This window comes from Lepeophtheirus salmonis, chromosome 7 (assembly GCF_016086655.4).
Source record: "Lepeophtheirus salmonis chromosome 7, UVic_Lsal_1.4, whole genome shotgun sequence".
In the NCBI taxonomy this organism is placed as follows: domain Eukaryota; kingdom Metazoa; phylum Arthropoda; class Copepoda; order Siphonostomatoida; family Caligidae; genus Lepeophtheirus; species Lepeophtheirus salmonis.
The window spans coordinates 25,649,521-25,669,494 of record NC_052137.2 but is presented as its reverse complement, the minus strand read 5'-3'; the positions used below and the strand labels follow the sequence as shown (position 1 = coordinate 25,669,494).

General features: G+C 29.8%; 1 protein-coding gene across 1 annotated transcript in view; it reads right to left on the bottom strand.

The window, feature by feature from the left end:
• The window catches only part of mtt (mangetout), a 215,547-nt gene that overhangs the window by 87,911 nt on the left and 107,662 nt on the right, over window positions 1–19,974 (bottom strand). The window contains exons 5-6 of the mRNA XM_040716329.2: window positions 19,202–19,346; window positions 126–254 (exon numbers count right to left, since the gene is read on the bottom strand). Of these exons, the coding sequence (XP_040572263.1) occupies window positions 126–254; window positions 19,202–19,346 (274 nt within the window). The remainder of the gene's footprint in view (window positions 1–125; window positions 255–19,201; window positions 19,347–19,974) is intronic.

Below are 19,974 nucleotides of genomic sequence, written 5' to 3'. Positions count from 1 at the left end.
ATATAACCAATTTTGCAAAATAAAAAAGAAAAAACATTTTAGCTGGCATTTGTGTTGATGGACAACATATTATACAAAGTCAAAACTCAATATTATATGACTTTGCAACATAAATAAAAATTTACCTTCAAAGACCAAAGCTCTTGCACTCCATCCATCAGATCCAATCCAAGAAAATTGCCCTGTTGCGTTGTTTCGTTTCACGGCTTTCATTAACTCTGCAACTTCTTGATCTGATCCAAATACAATCACTCCTATAAAAAAGTTCCAATACAGTTTTCTTTATTTACAAAAGCAAAGTTAAAAGTAAATCAGTGTGTATTATCTAATGTACTCCCTTTAAACATTTCCTCATTGAAATGTATTATGTTAAATTTGAACCTGGAATGAAGATTAATAATGGGATGTCTATTGTAATCTGAACATTCACGATTTCAATAATTAATCAAAGTTGAGTAATTGAAATTAATTCATATTCCAATAATGGAGAGGAATCAAAGTTAAGTTTGGTTTGCTTTTGCAGTGATTCTCCAAATGGGATACACTTATCCCTTGTGTTATGTCAGTCTTTATTTATTCAATCCAGTCCAGACTAAAGACCAGCACTATAACACCTTGGGACCGGTCCTATAAATCCTTGGTAAGGGTCTTGAAAACTGTTGGTCTTTCGGACTATCAGAACTAGAGCTGATTAAAAAAAAAGAAGAAGAAAGCTAAGTGACATCATCAAGTACCCAATCCTATAAGTTTTCGGATTAATATGCATTACTAAAGTGGAACAGACCGAGACAGCAGTCTTCAGACCTAAATAAGGATCGACAGAACACTACTTGAAGGCACTCCAAGGGGTAATTCAGATTTTGAAAAATATATATAGTTAAAAAATAGTATCAATTTAAAGGTATTCTGCCCACCGCTCTAGGGTCTGACTGCCTCACCTTTTATTAAATAAAAAAAGTGTTGAAGATAGAAGAAGAATTTGTTTGAGTATGACTAATACGAGGATATACATGGGTGGTCCATTGAAATCTGAACACTTATTATTTCAATAATTAATGAAAGTGGAGTGATTGAAATTATTTCATATTTTGATATTAAAGCATAAGTATTTAGTTACAAAACAAACCAAACTTGAAGTCTCTAGCTTACATACAAGTCGAAAAATTACACTTGAATGTGATCGACGATTTCAATTGACACACTCCTTGGTTCTAGGGTCCAACTATGTGACTGCCTTGGAGGAGATCATTTTGGCGTGGGAGCAGGCAAGCTATCTTGATGGAAATATAGTTTTCTAGAAAAATGGTGCGCCTGTACGCATCTCAAAAATGGAAAAACAACATTCCCTTCTGGTCTAAACACTTTGGGCCCCCCTAAAACCATGATGTGAAATGTACCCAAAAGGTGTAGACGAGGGAAAAACCTGCAGTGTCCCTCATCCAAATACCAAAGGCCTTAAAGCTACTGTCTGCCAGCACTGAGACTCCATGAGAGAGGACAACATCTGTTGTGGGTGCCAGGCCTTAAACTGCTGCCTGAAATCCATCATTGTCGCTAAGAGAGGCTACAATAATGATTAAGAGAGCTCAGAAACACATCTATTTAAAGTATTAATTTTGTTGAAATTCAATTGTTAATTAATAAATTATATATTCTTTGAGTTTAAAATTCAAAATTTTCAGATTTTAATAGACCACCAGGTATATTTGGATGTTTGTTTGTTCATATTTATTGCAAAAATAAACTCAAAATCAAGGGAACCCCATATTAATTATTCATTTAAAAATGATTTCACAAATGTATTTGTCTCACAAAAAAAAAAAAAAAATTAATGACATTTTAATTGATTTTAATGAGGGGTTTTAAATGTATGTTTCTTTGATGCACTTTACTGTGATGTTAACGATTTTTTAGTTTTTTTGAAAATGTAAGAACATTAGGGTGGGTCGTATTGATGGAATTACATTAATTTTTACAAATTTTGAAAACGAGCTACCTGAAAAAAATGAATATAAAAAATTTTATTTTTATAAAGTATGAGCTGAAAGATGTGTGCTTCAGAGATTCCCCAAAACAAATATTTATTTCTTAAATAAATTTGATTTCTTTTTTGAGAATGATTCACTCACTCGTTCACTCTATCGTAAAGACAAGCTCCCCCTACTTATTTTAATGAGGACGAACTATTTTTTCTGATTAACTATTGTGTTAGAAAAAATTAAAACGTATTGATTCGCTCTTGATGCATAAAGATGAAAATATTCCAATATTTGACAGAAAATACAAAACTTGATTTGTGGTACGATTTTTTTTTTTTTACAATAAGAACAAAAAAACCGAACCATTTAATTATTATTGGTTAAAAATAATTAGTCTAGCGTTGGGTAGGGAATGTAACTTCTGATTATAATTGGTAATAACACTTTTTAAAAAATCTACAAAAATTAAATTGGAGAACCTTCAAAATACAGTCAATTGTCGGGCACATTTCCCAATAAAATCCAATCATCAATTTCTAAAATTTTGATTTTCGACTCATTCTAATGTACATTATAATATTATTACTAGCGGGAGTAATAGCATTATTCAGAATTATTAGGGTTCGATGAACTTGTTTTTAACAATATAGATATGTATTTTCTTTTTCCTTGCTTTTTAATATGAGATGCTCAGCTTTAGATACAAAACCCTGTTGTTGAAGTCATTTTCATTATTTTTTATTTAAATATTGTTCCAGAGGGAGAATAAACTCATAGCCTGCACTTTTACGTGCCATGACTCAAGCCTTCACGTCGTCAGTAACTTTTTGAGTGATATAGGCTCTTGGAACTTGTTCAAAATCGTGTGAAGCCCTTGGATGATTTTGTGACGCATCTAAGGTCACAAACAATGTTTTGCAAATTTATTTTTTAGGGGTGTGGTCTTTCGTAAAAAAAAACATAAATTTGTGTCAATAGTCTTTATCCTCATTTATTACATTGTCAGTGAAAACTATAATATGTTATATAAAAACGTACCCTGTCGAGATAATTTATACTTTTGCTAAACGATTATATTAACATATATTTAAACTGTGATTAATGATTATTGCTGAAGATGATATGCAATCATAAATTACCTTGACTGTTTCAGTAACATAGTTGATAATATATCTTCTAGCTATACCCATTAAGGTTTATCTCCACATATACTGCATTCAACTATAAAATTGTATAAGCTTTATTTTAGGTATTAAAAGTAATTCATTAAATAACTATTGAATAATCACTCATTTTGAAGTTTTTATAATCTATCCATTGCAAATTATGCGCAATATGCATTCATAAAAATAATGGTCAACGAAGGAACAAAATATATTACTTAATCCTATGTTTTTGTAGAAAATATTGTTCGATTAATTAGAAAAAGTTGATGCCCAAAGAAATACTTAATTGTATCGAATGATAATAACAACAATCTTATACGAGTACAGTATATATTTATTCAATTTTTTTATATACAGAATAGGGAGCCAAAAAATGCAGAATTATGACTAAATTACAAAAAAAAAAAAATGATTTTTATGTAATCAAGATAAGACAACTCAATACCATTTTGTGATATGTTGAAATTTTAAATTTGTATTCCTCCATCAAAAGAAATAACAGCCTCGATACGCTGCCGACACAGATTGGCAGATAAGTATTTCCCGCCCTGGGAAGTACTCGCCTGTTTAGCTACTCCTGCATTAAAGTGGATTTTTGAGAATTACAAAACTAAATATTTTTAAAAAGTTGTTACCTATATTATATAGAGTTCCTGGAAATTTAACACTTTCTTTTATTTTTTAGCAAATTAAAAATTGAATTTCAGATCTGGAACTCAATCAGGCTCTGATTTAAGAGCATCCTTTTGATGATAAATTTCATGAAAAATCGTCGTAAAGACCTTTGCATTTTCTATTGTAAATCACTCATTTTAAGGACACATATAAAAAGTGTTGTGTTGGTCCTTATTTAGGACTGAAAACTGAGTACTGTCCAGTTAATTCTTGGTCTGGTCCAGTTCAGTCCTCATTATCAGTCATAATATTTATAAAGTTCACTCCTCAATGAAGTCAGTCAATTTAATTGCCTCTTTTTTTAAATTTGTTCTAGTACTGATAGTACGAAGAACCGAAGCTCTTCAGGATTGGTTTCAAGGTCTAATATGACCGAATAAATAAGGACAGATAAATATCTCACACATAATATCCTCTGATTTTAAAACAAAAATATGTTACAAGATGTGTAAAAAAAACAATATTTCACTTTAAAAAATTAAACCTCCCATATTTTTCCAATGCCAAGCCAATGCAAATCTAATTTTTTTATAATCTGAGTTTTTTTTATCGTTAGTAACTCCATGTTTTTGGGTAGTGTGTTTTGGAAAACGGATGAAGGGATAATTTTCTTCATTTGTAAGGCATCAAAGGAAATGATTCGGCATTTTTTATTTGAACGTGAGAATATAACAAATATCTTGGACAACTAATGGTGTGTTTATTATCTTAATTTTAAAATATTATTCAATACTAAATAGTTTACATATTTTTATATTGGCCCCGATAAAAAAGAAAATAATTTGAGTAGCACAAAAGTTCAGAACATCCTATACAAATTCAAATCTATTAGAACGTCATTGCTGATAATTATTAGGACTATAACAATACATGTATTATATCATGTTCTAACGGGGGGGGGGTTAATCTTTTTTGATGCTTTTAATAAGGAGTAATATCGCCGGACATTAGTACATAATTAGCTTTTGCTCTAAATCTTTACGATGTCATGTTAAAAAACTACATTAAGTCAAGAATGGTTGCCTGAATGGTTGCTTATCAGTTATAAAGGAGTCTTATTTTTATATCTGAGATAAGTAATTAAGGTTTAAAATTTGACTGCATGGATTAACTTTTCTTTTCTTAGATAAACATGAAATAAATGAAAGTGGGATTCTAAAAGCTATTCGTACTAAGATTGGAAGAAGATATGGATTTAAATGTAACATTTTTTTATTTGTATATTTATTGTCTAGTTTTCTGATTTTGACATTTACTTTATTATTAATAATGATTAAGATCTCATCGGTAGAGATATATATATCCTGTGCACAATTGTATATAGAAACTTGCACATGAGGAAAAAAAGGGTGATGATCTTTTGTATTAAACTCCACGCCTGGCTTGTATTTTGCAAACTAAAGGTACGACATATTTAACTGAATTCCGATGTCAGAACAAGAAAATATTATTTGGATCAATCTATTATTTCAATATTCTGTATTTATAATTTATTGTTATTATTAATTATGTGATTCTAATTGTTTAATTTTTGTATATTTAACTTAATGCATGATGGTTTATTTTTTAGTATGTAGATTATATTTAATTTAAGCATTTTTTTAAAACTTGGAACTTTAAATATATTTCGAAATACTCTTACTTTGTCGTTTTATTAGTTATTATTCTGAAAATATGGTTCGTAATGAATTACAATTTCATGGAGTGTGACGTTTTCAAATCTACTGTAACGGACAAAAAAACTTTTAAGTCAATTATACGTAGTATATCTTTATTAAACATTTTGCTAATAAATACTTTCGTTATATCCCCAGAAATTATCATAAAGCAGGCAACTGATAAATACTGATGTGATTATCAGTATTTTAAACAATGATACCATAAGTATTTCTCCCCCCACCCTTTTCCTTGCACGCATTTTTCTCTACAAGATTATCAGCTTTGAATTCATGAATCATTATATAATATTTAGGTATTGAAGGATATTATTATGAATATATTAATACTTCACACGCCCACAATTATTGAGAGATTGATTCAATTCGCTTGCCCAATAATTTCTTAGCGTAATAATTTTATTTTTGTCTATTGATATTAATATCGTATATGATTAATGATTATATTTATCAGAGCCGTATAAGTAGAGTTACGTGACCGAGCTATCCGGTTTGACGATATCTGACTTCCTCATGTGTTTGAGTCACGGCCCAAACATTCAAAATTTAAAACTATATTTTAGGTGCAGAACTCTACAAAGGCGATATATTTTGTTAAAATACCCCAAGTATGCCCTCTTGTCGTTCGCCCAGGATTACAGAAATCGTTCTTGAGCTGAGGGGATGACACTTTTGTCATTTTCAAGGGAGAAATTCCTTGAAAGGCAATGGGTCTTAAAAATGAAATGAAATCTTTGGAAACCATAATATAATTCTCGATTGTGCCCTAAACATTTTGAAGAAATAAGGAATTCCAACTCTCAAGCCATTTCAACATTGTTTAAAAGTGTAAAACTTAAAGTTCCAAGACTCATTAAAAACTCACATTTTCATTCGGGAGAACAATGCTGATGCTAAGAAAATTTAATAATGAAGGAAATCCCAAGCAATATTTTATTTCGAATTTCAGGTAAAAAAAGGTCTCCACGATTTCAGGATCATACATACTTTACTTCTTATTTAGAACCTCTTACTTCCGAAAATAAAGAAATAGACTTCGTGGGTATTAATCTAATTTATACAACAATAGAAGATGAAACTTCTTTTAATGATATATATATATTTTTTTTTTTGTATTAGTTACTTTATCCTTAGAAAATAATCATTGGATGTATTACCGATATTTTTCTTGAGGTAAAACATCTAAAGAAATAAATACCAACCTACAAATCCAACTTGGAGTCTATGAAGTAAAAATAAAGGAATTAAAGAAGAAATTGAAGGAGAAAGGTGTCAAAATTTGGGACGCAGAATCAAAGTTTAAGTCTTTAAAAATGCGCTGCCCTTCGTTATTTAACTCAATCCATTTAAAATTTTAAAGTTGCATGTCTTCACATTCCAAAATCCGCCTTTGGTCTAATAAAACCATCGAGAACCACGATTCTTTGAGTAACTATATGTTGTCCAATTAATCTATTGCGCCAAGAACTGTTTGGATCAATTTGCAAAAATAGAGGCTTTATTCAAATCTTATGTAAATCAATTAAAAAGAATGAAAAAATTGGAAACTCAATGACTGAAGTAGCGGTTCCATTAATAAATGTCGCCAAATGTCATAAGTTTTTATTTTTCACTATATGTGAGTATGTTAGTATAAGAATGAACATAAATTTACGAATGTAAACTGCAATTATCAAAGAAAATAGAATCACTTCTTCTACTTTACGAAGACGAAAAATGTGTTTGCTAAATGAAGTAAATTTAAGAAATTATTATTAAAGTAATTATTCTATTTTTTCATAATAATTATGCTCAATAAATTAATTTTTGTAGTATTCATATATTGTATTAAGTTCTTTTTGGGCTAATTGATATATGTCACAAGGGGGACCTGAAATTTTGTGACGTAACTCTTCTTATAGGACTCAGCTATTTATATAAGTATTTATTCGATTTTTTGGGAATAATCAAATGGGAAGGGGAAGAAATGGAAGAGTACAAACTATGTGTCATGACATTTAATTTATGAGGATTTGCTGGATCTTTCCAAGGGATCATTTGGATATATGGATCTATATCCACTCATCCTTTGTCTTCCAAGGAATTCATATTTTTCCACTAGGATATCCGAGCCAATTGGAACCCGCCTACTCATCTCATATCTTCTCTTCAACTTCAGGTTACACTCAGTCAAGGGATTTCACCTCTTCGTGACTCACTCACTGGATCGCATCTCCTTCAATGCAAGGACTGCTCATTATGCAGATGTCTCTTAGCATAAAAAGTATCTCATAGTTACTTTCCACCTCGCGAATCGTCGTATTTAGGCTAAAAAATACATTAATTACTCCATATCTTTTATGGAATCATCAGATACTTCTACGGGAGTTTCATAAAGCGACTTAATAATCAGATCAAAATCCAATAAAGAGCGAAGAGTGTTCTCATCCTCTATCGATAGCTCTTTCATTTAAATTCTCGAGTCCATCCCTCCTTCAGTCAATTCTGCTTCATCTCCTACTCTAAGATGAATATTTCATTCATAAGAGGGGTTCAGTGTCCATGATGCATACAACGCATGCGGCAGGAATCACTAGTCTCTATGACACTCATTTATTTTTCATTTATATATGATCGAATTCGTGATGTAGTGTCTAAAGGAACAATTATACATTCTGAATACTCCAAGTCTCACTCCTGGTTTCATCATACTTGTAGTTTTATAAGATGGAAAACGAGGGAAAGGGTATGTTCAACTCTCATTCTTGATATATTTGTCTGCAAATCATCTTTTGTTCCCCCATCATTTGCGTAAATAGTTCTTGGAAACTATTAACTGACAAAAAAGTGACTTCTTAACTTCTGTACACTTCTACAGAAATAACTGAATGTAATTGCAATTCTAAAACTTATTGTGTCGGAAATCATCTTCTAAATAACTAAATTGCCTGTCACCATATTAAAATACTACACTAATGAAAATCTAGTATCTCCACACAAATTAATTAGTTACAGATAATAAAGAAATGTTTTCCTTTAAGAGTTTGTTACTATAAGTGGTTTTAGTTATGAAAACAGTAAAAATGTAACAAAATAATAATACATTTTCTTTCAGTATTGAATAAATAAATAATAAATAAGTTATAACATTAGATTCCATATTTATAAGCTCTCCATTATACTGTTTTTTCATCTTATTGATTTTTTTGACTATATTTTAAAAAATGTAATAAATAAATATGGTCAATTCTGCGGCGAAAGTTGCAGAATGATTCAAGATTTGGGACACTTATAAGGTTTTTTTAGTTCGATTTCTCATTACTCCAAGTCTAATCCTTATACTATTCTGTCCGAGACGGGTTTGCATTTTACCGATTACGAGTAATCATATACCGACCTGATGACAAACCGATGGGTCGAAAAACGTATCCTTTATGATGATCAATTCTGGTTCCTTCACTGAAAAGTAGACATTGTATAGATAATACATTTGTACACACAAAGTATAATTAAAAGCCTAATAATACTCACAGTATTAAATTCTAAAAATATTAAAAACAACTATTATAATACTAAATTATATTATAAATTAAAGCTTATAAATTTGAACGGAAGGAACTGAACTATTATATTATTAAGTAAGATATATACATAATCATTGATTGAAAGTGATCTAAAACAATATAATATGTTCATTGAGAATAAAATAGTAAACAAAAAAGGTGAAAAGCCAATTCTGCTGTGAAAGGTGCAGAATCATTCAAAGTATGAGACACTTCTAAGGTTTATATTGAGTCCGATTTATCATGCATCTGATTCCCATCCCTTATACCAGGGAAAGGCAACCTTTCAGACATGGAATCCCAACTTCAACATTTCTAATCAATGAGTGTGCCACTATCAACAATAATGGTAAAAAGCACACACAAACTACGGGAATATCTTCTAATTTGTGCGTGCCATAGGTTGCCAACCCCTGCCTTATACTATTGTTGGGGATGCAAGTTTTCATTTTACCGATTTGTAGTAATTATGTACTGAGCTAATGAAAAATGACAAACCGATGTATAACAAATACATATCCAATGGTAAAAAGTTGTACAAAGGGTCAAGTGAAGCATTGATTTGATATAATATATACTTGACATATATTATTGCTGAGTAGATAGATTGGTAATGAAGGATGTGTAACTTTTTCTCTTTTCTGTTCGTCTGCATTCTTGGAGATGAATTAAAATTTTTAGAGATGAATAGTTTGTCTCATATTAGAGAACTCTCACTACATGAAAAAGATTCTTCCTTCTTAAGCCTTTCATCCTTCATCACCGATATAACTTTATCCAGTACATATGAAAGGGGTACTATCATGTATGATATAAGAAGGGATTTACGTATTGTCTTTTTAGTACTAAAAAATGAATATTTTAAATAATTAATTAAGTTTTATGTAGCAAGACATCAATAAAAAATACACATTCCTGTTTTTAAATGAGCTGAGGAATTCGAACAATTTATGAAATTCGCCAATGGAGATTAAAACTTGTCATACTAAATTATTCTTGGGTCATTTCATAAATATTGATTCTTTGCTGCTTACATCTGGAAAAATTTGATTCTTTTTTTTTTTGGATCTTGAATACCAGTAAATCGAGGAGCGTCTATAGAATTTATATGAAGGAGGATGTCATCACGAATATAAAAAACAAATATTAGATCATAATTGTAATGATTAATTACTCTATTGGGGGACAAGGCTTCCTTAGATCCACGGTTTGTAAACACTAAACTCACCTAGTAACCATCTTATTTACGTAAATAATTAGCATTTAGATTTTCAACAATAAAAATCGGAGTCTATTTTCATTTATTTTTGATATTACTAATTAGCCTCATCAGAGTTAGCTGGCTCACAAATATTGACGTCACATCAAAATGACTAAGTCGTCAATTATTTTCAATAATTCCTTGTATTCACCGGTTTTAATCTCTATCGATATTCTCAAGGAATATCAATGAGTATATCGTTTATACGTATCACAATATCTTATGATGTTTATACTTTTTGACAGCCCTAATAATTATGTCTTTCTCGAGGCCCCAGTCTGCTTCCAGTTGGCCTTTTGTGATAATCCCGCCTGGAGGAGTGCTGCTATCCCAATCCTCTTCTCGTAGTTTGTGCTCATTTTGGCGACTAAGACAATGTTGTAACAATCAAGAGGTAATAATTTGTTTTACAACATTGCTCATAAGAAAATTGTAAGCAAAAAAAAAATCTTAAACTCTCAAAATTTCCATAATAGAGATGAGTATATAATAAAGGTTGGCCCTATACTGCTTCAGAATCCAGTATGTCAGAAAAAAAAAATATGTGAACAATAATCTGATATTGGTTATAAAGCACTTCAAATTGTTTTACATAATATAATTTAATATATGTATTAATGGTTTAGTTATAATAAATAAAATAGAAGTTAATAATAGAAATAAAGAATGAAATTTTTCTACCTCTCAATAATTAGCCAATTTCCGCTAAAAAATTGGAAGATTTGTATGAATTTATGCAAATATACCCATAAAAACCATTCAATGTGAAATTTCATAAGTTCAATTTTATTTATTAGAACCAATTTTAACTTATCATATCTCTCAAGCCGATAGACCTAACACTCTATTTAAAAAAAAATGAGATATTGATTTGATCTTGTTCTGATAAATTTTTCAATATATGTAATTAGAGTAAAAGATGTTAGAAATATTTAAGGTCAAAACTATAGTCAAGGTCGTCCATACTCTTTCATAACAGAATAAAATAATGCATACACTATTTTGTTTCGTAATTCAATACATGTCTAACAACGTTATGTATGCTTCCATCAGATGAGTGATTTACAATCCAAAATACAAGGATCTTCCAGATAATGTTTAATCAAAATGATCATGAGAAGGATCATAGAGCTTGAGTTACAGATTTGAAATTTCATTTTTGAGTTTCTCAATTTAATAGATTGTCTGACATACCATATTTTATTTCTATTGATCAAAAAAGGTGTAAATTGTCTTTGAAAAAAATTGAAGACTTTATAACAATTATATCTTGCACATTTGAATTCATAATCTAAGGTAGTTTTGAAAAAAAAGAATATTACATTTTGTAGACTTTAAGAATAGATTACTTATTAATCATGAAACTAAATTATCAAAGAAGACAAGTTCTTTAGAGAGTAAGACAGCCCTTTATTTCATCTCTCTTTTTCATATTCATCGTTTGAGAAAATTGATATTAAAAAGTCGTACAAAAATTATTTACAAATTTGATATATATTTAGAATTTATTAATAAGTAAAAAACCAATGACGTACTATCCCTAAAAAAAATTAGATACAGGAGGCATATGGTATAGTAAGAATTAACATAGAAAGTAAAGAAAAAATATGTCATACACATTGTATAGCACCCTCCCACACTCCCCTAGTACATTAAAGAATGTTTAGTCAAATTTGTGTTTATAGCTTAAAATATGTTTATTGTCAAGAAAAAAAATCAATTAAAAAGGGTTTTTATACAATTGCTTATTCTATTTATATAATAATAAAAATAATATAATTGATGAAATAAATATATTAACGTTAACATAAAAACCAATTAATTCATTTTTTAAAATATAAATATGAGCTTAGATGGGTTATTTTTTTAAATTAACTTCATTTTCAACTAGTACCAACCTTCAAAAGTTAGCTGTCATATTTTCTGACAATCTCTTCTTTAGTTTGTGAGTTATTGGGTTAAGTGTGACGCTACTTTTGTGTTTTATAGAATGAACAATATATTTATCCTTAAAAAAATGGTGCAACAAAATCCCTTCCTCTAAAAAAAAAAAATAATATAGTAAGTTTTATTGGTCTTTGATAATGATAAAACAGATTTAAAGTGCTGTTTTACATAGTTTTGAAAATCATATCAGATAGTTAAGGTCCCTCATTGACTATATTACAAACCGTCATTAATTTTAATTTTTTAGATCTCTTTGAATACATTTTCATTCCGAGGTTTTAGAGGAATAATTATTTCGTACAGAAATACACAAAATTATTTTTGCAATATGTCTTATTTCATAGTTGTGAATCATTACATAATCAAATAATTAGATATTGGTGTTTTTACAAAGGTCTTTCAAATGTTGGGGCTTCCGGAAGAAATTCGGTCTTAATTACATGATTGGAACAAATCGCAACAATTTAGACTCATTGCAGGACATTGGATTTGAAAAAATATACTTTAGCTCGTTATAATTTTTATCCGTTGTGTTATTGACGTTTAAATAATCTACGATTTTCAAATTATAAAATTGAATTGAAAAAATTTATTTTTTTGGAAATGAAAAAATGAACCAATAGACGGAATTTAATTCATCGCACAAATAATCAGAAGCTCAAATATTATGTCGAACTATTTTTTGGTTAATATTTTGCTCATGACGGGAAACACACTTTACTCACTACTATAATGGATGATAGCGATTTATATTCTCTATCTGTAAAGGGATTAAGAAGTTTCAATTTTAAAGTTATGTTGCTGAATGTCAGTTCTTTCAATTTTGATATAATGTTACTGAATTTTAGAAGTTTTAGTTTAAATTTATGTTGCAGAATTTCAGATGTTTATAACTTATTCATTAAAATACAACAAAAGCTTAAATTAACAGGTCAACATACAATTGGACACCTTAGTGCACAGTCTTAAATCTTTTTTAGAAATAGTTGACCATTTTTGTGACCTTAAACCCCTTCTTTATTAACTTCAAATGTTATACAACTATTGCTAAATCATAGAAAGGCTTTCATGATCACAAAACTCTCGATTTTCTTCCTATTAATTTGAAAATATATTAAAAAAATATATATTAATGGGTGAAAAAGTTTTTTTGTGGAGGTTTTTGGACGATTTTAATTTTTTCTCCACCGAAATGCCACCAAGATATTTAGTCACTGGAAAAGTTGGGCTAACATATAATTTGCTCATTTTCATAAATTAACACTCACTTCCCTACAAATATGTAAATTAGAGTGTATCTGGGGAGTGCATGGAAATTAGTACACTTTTCAATTATAATTTCTTTAACATATGTCGATATACATATTTCTATAGTAATTAATAAGAACTAAAGCTCTATTTTTCTACTTTTCTACAAACATTCCTTGAAAACAATTACTTCGTAATGCAGTAACCCTTGGAGGAGATGATGGCCTTCAGGCAGTGTTCAATAGGCAACACATCCGTTGCAGATAATCTGCTTGATTATGTTTTCCCAGTGCTCATTGACTGGAACCTTCAGGGCGGCAATGTCCAGGTGACGGAGGGTGCTAGCACTGGAATGCACACGCAATTATATAAAGTCAAGGAAGTTCAAGTCAGGGCCTTAGAAGGACCACCTCGAATTGGGCCAGAAGTTCAATCTGTTACAATTTTCACAAAATAACTTCTGTGTGTCGTTTTTTAAGAAGTCATCCTGGTGTACACTCCTGCAAAATGTGTTCTTCAGATGCTCAAAAATCTGTGAAAGAAATATTTTCTATGGGAGAAGTGCAGAAGTCTCGATCCAAACGTTTCTTTCGTAGCTCCTTTTTCTGTAAGAGTAGAGTGTAGTTCAGGAAAACAAAAATAACCTTAGCAGTTTATGACGTAGTTATTTCATGCTTTGAAATCGGTTTACACAATTTATAAGAATTCACAAGAGCGTCCTAATTTCCATTAAGTGTCGATTAAATATTTTATTCCACGCGGTAATGGTTTCGAGGATGATTTTTTTTTGGAAGAGAGATTATCTTAAAAATTTCTTTCTTAGATTGTTATGACAAAAAACAAAAAAATTTAACACAATTTTCAATTAGTTTGAATATCAAGTTATTTTTTTTAATTTTTTGAAAAAAATTAATCACAACCGTAATTATATATATTTTTAGGGAATAATAGGTATATAAAAAAATTAGCAAGGTATAATTATAAAAATATATCTTGAGGTTCATTTTTTGTTAGTCTGTGCACCATAAAATATGTCCAATTTTTGCTTATTGAGACTGTACAGAGTTGGGCAGCAAAATTTGTGCTCGAGAAATGGATTTAGAAATACATCAATATTTTTATATTTTCCATAATATCCCAAAAAATAAAGTTAACAAAACATGTAGACAAGGTTTTTCCAAACCTTTTCCCGCTCAATATGGGTTATCTTCATTATCAATCACAGCCTTTATACGCTGCCTGTAGGACATGTAGGAGTTGATGACAAACTCATCTGACAAGTTGTCCAGTGAGCCACTTTTGATGATTTCTGTAAGTCTATATTTGTGTGTGAGGTCCTGTTGGTTTCCTTCTTAAAAGTGCCCCATATAAAAAAGTCTAGTATATTCAAATTTGATGAGGAAGGGGGAATATCTCTTTGGACCAAAATCGGGTAGTTGGTCTTCCCCCATGGTATCTCAGCACCTTATAGAAGGCCTCCTGGCCAATTTTCAGTCCAGCCTTGAAAAAGAATGGAGGTATATTCTTTCCACCGGAACCCACAATACAAAATCCATTGTTTGGGCACTAAATTTAGTGTGAACAACCCCTTGTACCTCTTCTTTAAGCCAGCTGTAGTTCACGCGGTTGTGGAATTGATCAAATGAGAAAGTTTTCACATTTGACCCATTAGCTTTTATCCAGGAGAGGATATTCTTGAACCTCCTGGTTTTTATGCCCTCTGTCAGAAGGTGGCGGGGGTCTTTGTGAAATAAACTAATACCAAGTTGTTATTTATAGCCCTACTGATGGTCATAAGAGCCACATAGAAGTCGTTGGTGAGGTGATTCATCGATTAAGCGATTGAAAGCTCCTTACATTATTCTCCAAATATAACAAAATCTTTGTATCCCTCTTTAAATTATGCGCTCTAATTCCTTACATCCTGGAGAGCTTTTTTCCTTTTTTTTCACCTTGGTCAGCTTATAAACCACACTCATAGAACATTTAATATTATCCGTAATCTTCATCACATCAGCTACAGCAGAGATCTGATGTATGCTGCCGCTTTACTTGTTGCTCGCTTATGATGATGAAATTACTCATTGATTAGTATAGTTTGTGTATGTAAAAATGACGGCGAAAACAGAAATAAAAAAATACCCACGAAACCTTTACATAGTTAATTTCAAAAGTTGTTATCATTATTATTTTATAACAACAATGAGAATTTGTTGAGAAATTTTCATATTCTCTACAACTCTACTTCTAACTACCCAAAAAAATTTGAGTCTTACTCATCGTCATTGATCAGTGACTACTTCGTTCCTGGATTTTTTTTTCTTCGAAATTGAAATAATCATGTTTTTTATAAAAAATAATTATGTACTTTTTTTAATATATTTTTTTTTCCTAATAAAATTTGAATATTTTTAAATATCCTCCCTTATTTGAAAAGTGGGGCCATGGTATTTTTTTTGTAATGAATAGCAAATGTATTATACGTACATTTTAAATTGTTTATTTAACCATTCAACGTCATTCGAGTAATAATTAACTTTTAATTTTTATATGTCACTTTTTTCAAAACTATTTAAAAATATATTTGGTTTATTTAGTAACAAAATTATTTTTTAATAATAAGGACTTCCTTTGTGACGTCATTTGGCCTTTTCTGCACGGATTCATACGTTAAATGAAATCATTTATTCATTTTTCAAATATCGTTAGATATGTAATTAGTGTTATATAAGATCAAAGCTAAATCCTTTCTTTTTTTAAATTTTGAAAAAGGTAGATTCTTGATTTTTAATGCAAATATATTTATACAGTATATTGCATATTATTAGAAAATTTATATTGCAATTTAAGTCAATATAGGTATATGCACATTAACATATGAATAATAGTAAATGTTGAATTCATCTTGAGCCATCTTTTTAAACAATTGAAGTAACATGTCGTTAAATTAAAGGTTATTTTTTATATTCTTGGAAGTATATGTTGATTCCAAACAAATTTCAAATCAAAGCACTCTGATAAATCGTAGAATATTATAACAATACTCGGTTGGGGAAATGGTAATTTAGTATTTTTCGTTTTTATCCGAAAATACTTTTTCCCCGACCTAATATATCAGCACCATATAATATTTATGTTTATCTAAATGGTAATTTATAAATCTGTATAAACAATAAATGCTTATAGCTTTTATTTTGCTAATATACATTCATTAAAGCTACATAATAGCAGTTAGAGGCATGCATACGAAAGTGGCAATGAGTTTTTAAAAAGGTCTTAGCATTTACTTATAATAGCATATGTATAAAAAGGGGAGCTTATTTTCTAAATGTTTGCAATATAAGGTCTTGAAGGTCTCAAAAATTTTTTAGTATATAGATATCATAGAACTTTATTTGAACTATTGTTAAAAAAAATTAAAGGTAGCTCAGCTGCACTAAATTTTGATAATTTTACACTTTTTTGGAAAAAAAAAAAGTATTTGTGTTGATATTGTTTATATAATAAACATTACTGCTTCTAGTCACAAATATTAAATTTAAAAAAAAAAAAATTTATCAACATAATTTTATAAACTTTTATGAGAATTCTATATCTACATTTTAAATTGAACGACAATTTTAGTTACTTGAATTAAGGCTTTCCACTTATTTGTCTGTTTCTTAGCGTATCACAGCTAACAAATCATATAACTAATACATACTAAAGTTTGCAATTATGAATATTGTTTACTCAGACGAACCAAAAAGTGTAAATCTTGTTGAGGTTGACCTTTTTATTACCTTTATTTGCGGGAAAATACCTATTGGACTAAATTTTATAAAGTAAATAAGAAATTTATGTTATATGTTTATTATATTGTGAGCGATTTTTCAATAAAAATGGCTTCGTAAGTAATTTGGTGGACGAAAACAATGTGAGACTAATCAATATAAGTGTATTATGTGTTATTATTGTTGTTGTTGATCAGCCAGTAACTTCATCTGAGTCCCTTGCTGTGACCTTCCTTCTTATTTTTTGTTCCTTTGATCAGTTTGTGTTCTTTCGTTAGTAAGTGATGTCCATTATAATATTGAAAAAAATAAAAAAATCCTTAGTTCCCTATCAATCGAATTTGTCAAATTAAGGGGTTAAATTTATATTAATTTTCCGAAAAAAGTGGGGTTCAAGCAACAGCCGCCCCAATTACTAACTACCAAAATGTAGCAGAGACATATACAAAACATTTCATTTCATTCATAATTTATGTATATTACCTTGAATGCTATGTCATTCTTATTATTTGTCAATATTTAATAACTAATGTTTTAAATTCTTACATTTTCTTATCTTTTTGTAAAATTACAAGTTATACAGAGTCTGTTTCCCAGAATTGGGATACAAACGCTTATGATCTTTGACTACTTTATTATGGGATTGTAGCAGTGATTCATTGGATGTTCATGGCCCATTTTGTTCTTAAATTAGATCTATTCTACACTCAGTGAGATTATTAACAATTTTTAGTTTCTCAAAAGTATCTTGTGCCTTTTTAATGTCTAACACTGTAAATCTTTGAATTGTGCAAAATAAATGTCTTGGATATTTTAATCCCAGGAAAAGATGTTGACCCCAATGAAGATTGAATAAATGAGGCACCTATAAGTTATATAATGTGGTGTCTATACGAAATGTGGATGACTTGTTTTCCATTTTTTTCCTTAAACAAATACAAACTCCCTCATTCCTACCTGTATTTGAATTTCTTGTGTCAAAGTAGATGCCTTTAATACTGCCACATATGTTCCTCTCTTGAATGATTTTGTAGACAGCATTAGCTGCAGCCTAACTTGTTCTTGACAAAAGCTAGTAAATATTAAGTTATTTAGAAACTCTTACACCTGAAACAAATATGGAGAGTCAATCAATTTTATTTTTTTGCAGTAAGACAAGGAGTGTAATAACGTTTTCTCTTTCATTCCATCAAAAGTTTCATTCTCGACTTCAAGGTAAGACGGAACTAATAGAAAGATAGTAGAGAATTCATTTACCCACAGACTTCATTCTTTTTTCTACTTAGAAAAATGACCTCAAAAATAATTAAAGAAGCATTGCAGATTGAAAAAGTACAGAGGATGGACAAAAATGCATCCGTTGTTAACAGCGCTGCAGTGGACTGGGTATCTTAGGTTTTAACAGAGCCCTATTAGTTTAAATGGTAATTTTAGTTCAGTACTTTTTTTAATTTAAAATGTTTATTTTAAATTTGAATTAAAAAAACAAAAAGAAGCTTCGGCTCTTTAGAACTCTGTTCGTTTTCAGCGAATACTGTCTCAATTGAGAGCACCTAGATCAATTTTTAAACTTGTAGATGTCGAATATGTTATGTATGTAATTCAAAAGCCTAAATTAAATTTTTTTTTAATTTTTTTATATCCTGGGATTCCACCATTTAAAAAAATATTTACCAGGATACTAATCATTGTGAATTTCCTCGGAATAAGAAATCCTATTATCTACCTACGTTTTTCGTTGTTTGCCTTCAAAGGATTTTAAAATATTTATGATTACTTGTACATTAATTATATCAATCTAACAACTCTTTATCTAACTAACTTTGATTGATAATATCAAAATATTTACTAATTTTGAATGAAACTGTTAACTTGATAAATAAGTAGTCCTTAACAATATTAACACAAACGTATATTTATTTAGCCGGACTTACCTTTTGCTTTGGACTTCATTTGAAGTTCCTTAACGATATCATCATAAAATTTTGAATCGGCAACTCCTGAATCTTTTGTCAGTTTTAACTTAACAGCCAAGCATACACCTTGAGCGGGTAATAAATGGTTAAGTTCTTCAAATGCCTAAAAGCAAAAGGGAATTAATTATGAATATCATCAAGTATTATTGCCTTAATTTCATTAAAAAAGTATTTATTGTTGTATGTTACTCAAAACAATAGGCCCCATGTTATTGAGAGTGAAAGATATGCGACAATACTTTTAAATTGATATATAAGTAGGGCATCTATATTTCCCGACACCTTTATAAAGCATTGACAGAGTGAGCCCCAAAACTTACAGTAGCAGGAATAAATTACAAAAAAAACAAAACGTGATGTGTATGGAATCCAGAAAAGACAACACAAAACCAATTTGTTGGATATTTGAATACTTTATATGTATATAGTTATATTTTTGATACAATATGCCCTCCTAAACAAGTAATAATAGCTTCAATACGTAGCTCTTGACGATGAAGGAATGGCGTACCACGCTTTCACAATGGCAGCTTGGAGAGAATCTTAATGTAGATGGTAGGAGGGGTAGGCATTATTATTAAAGAAGGCAAAAACTGCAAAGTGCTAGGGGTTAAGGTGAGCCATATTGTTGCTGGTGAAGTTTTGGGTCTTCTTGCTATAATGGACTTCTTAATGTTTGAGGCATTTTGGATTAAGATACCAAAGCCTTCTTGGCAGTGACACTTGTCGCA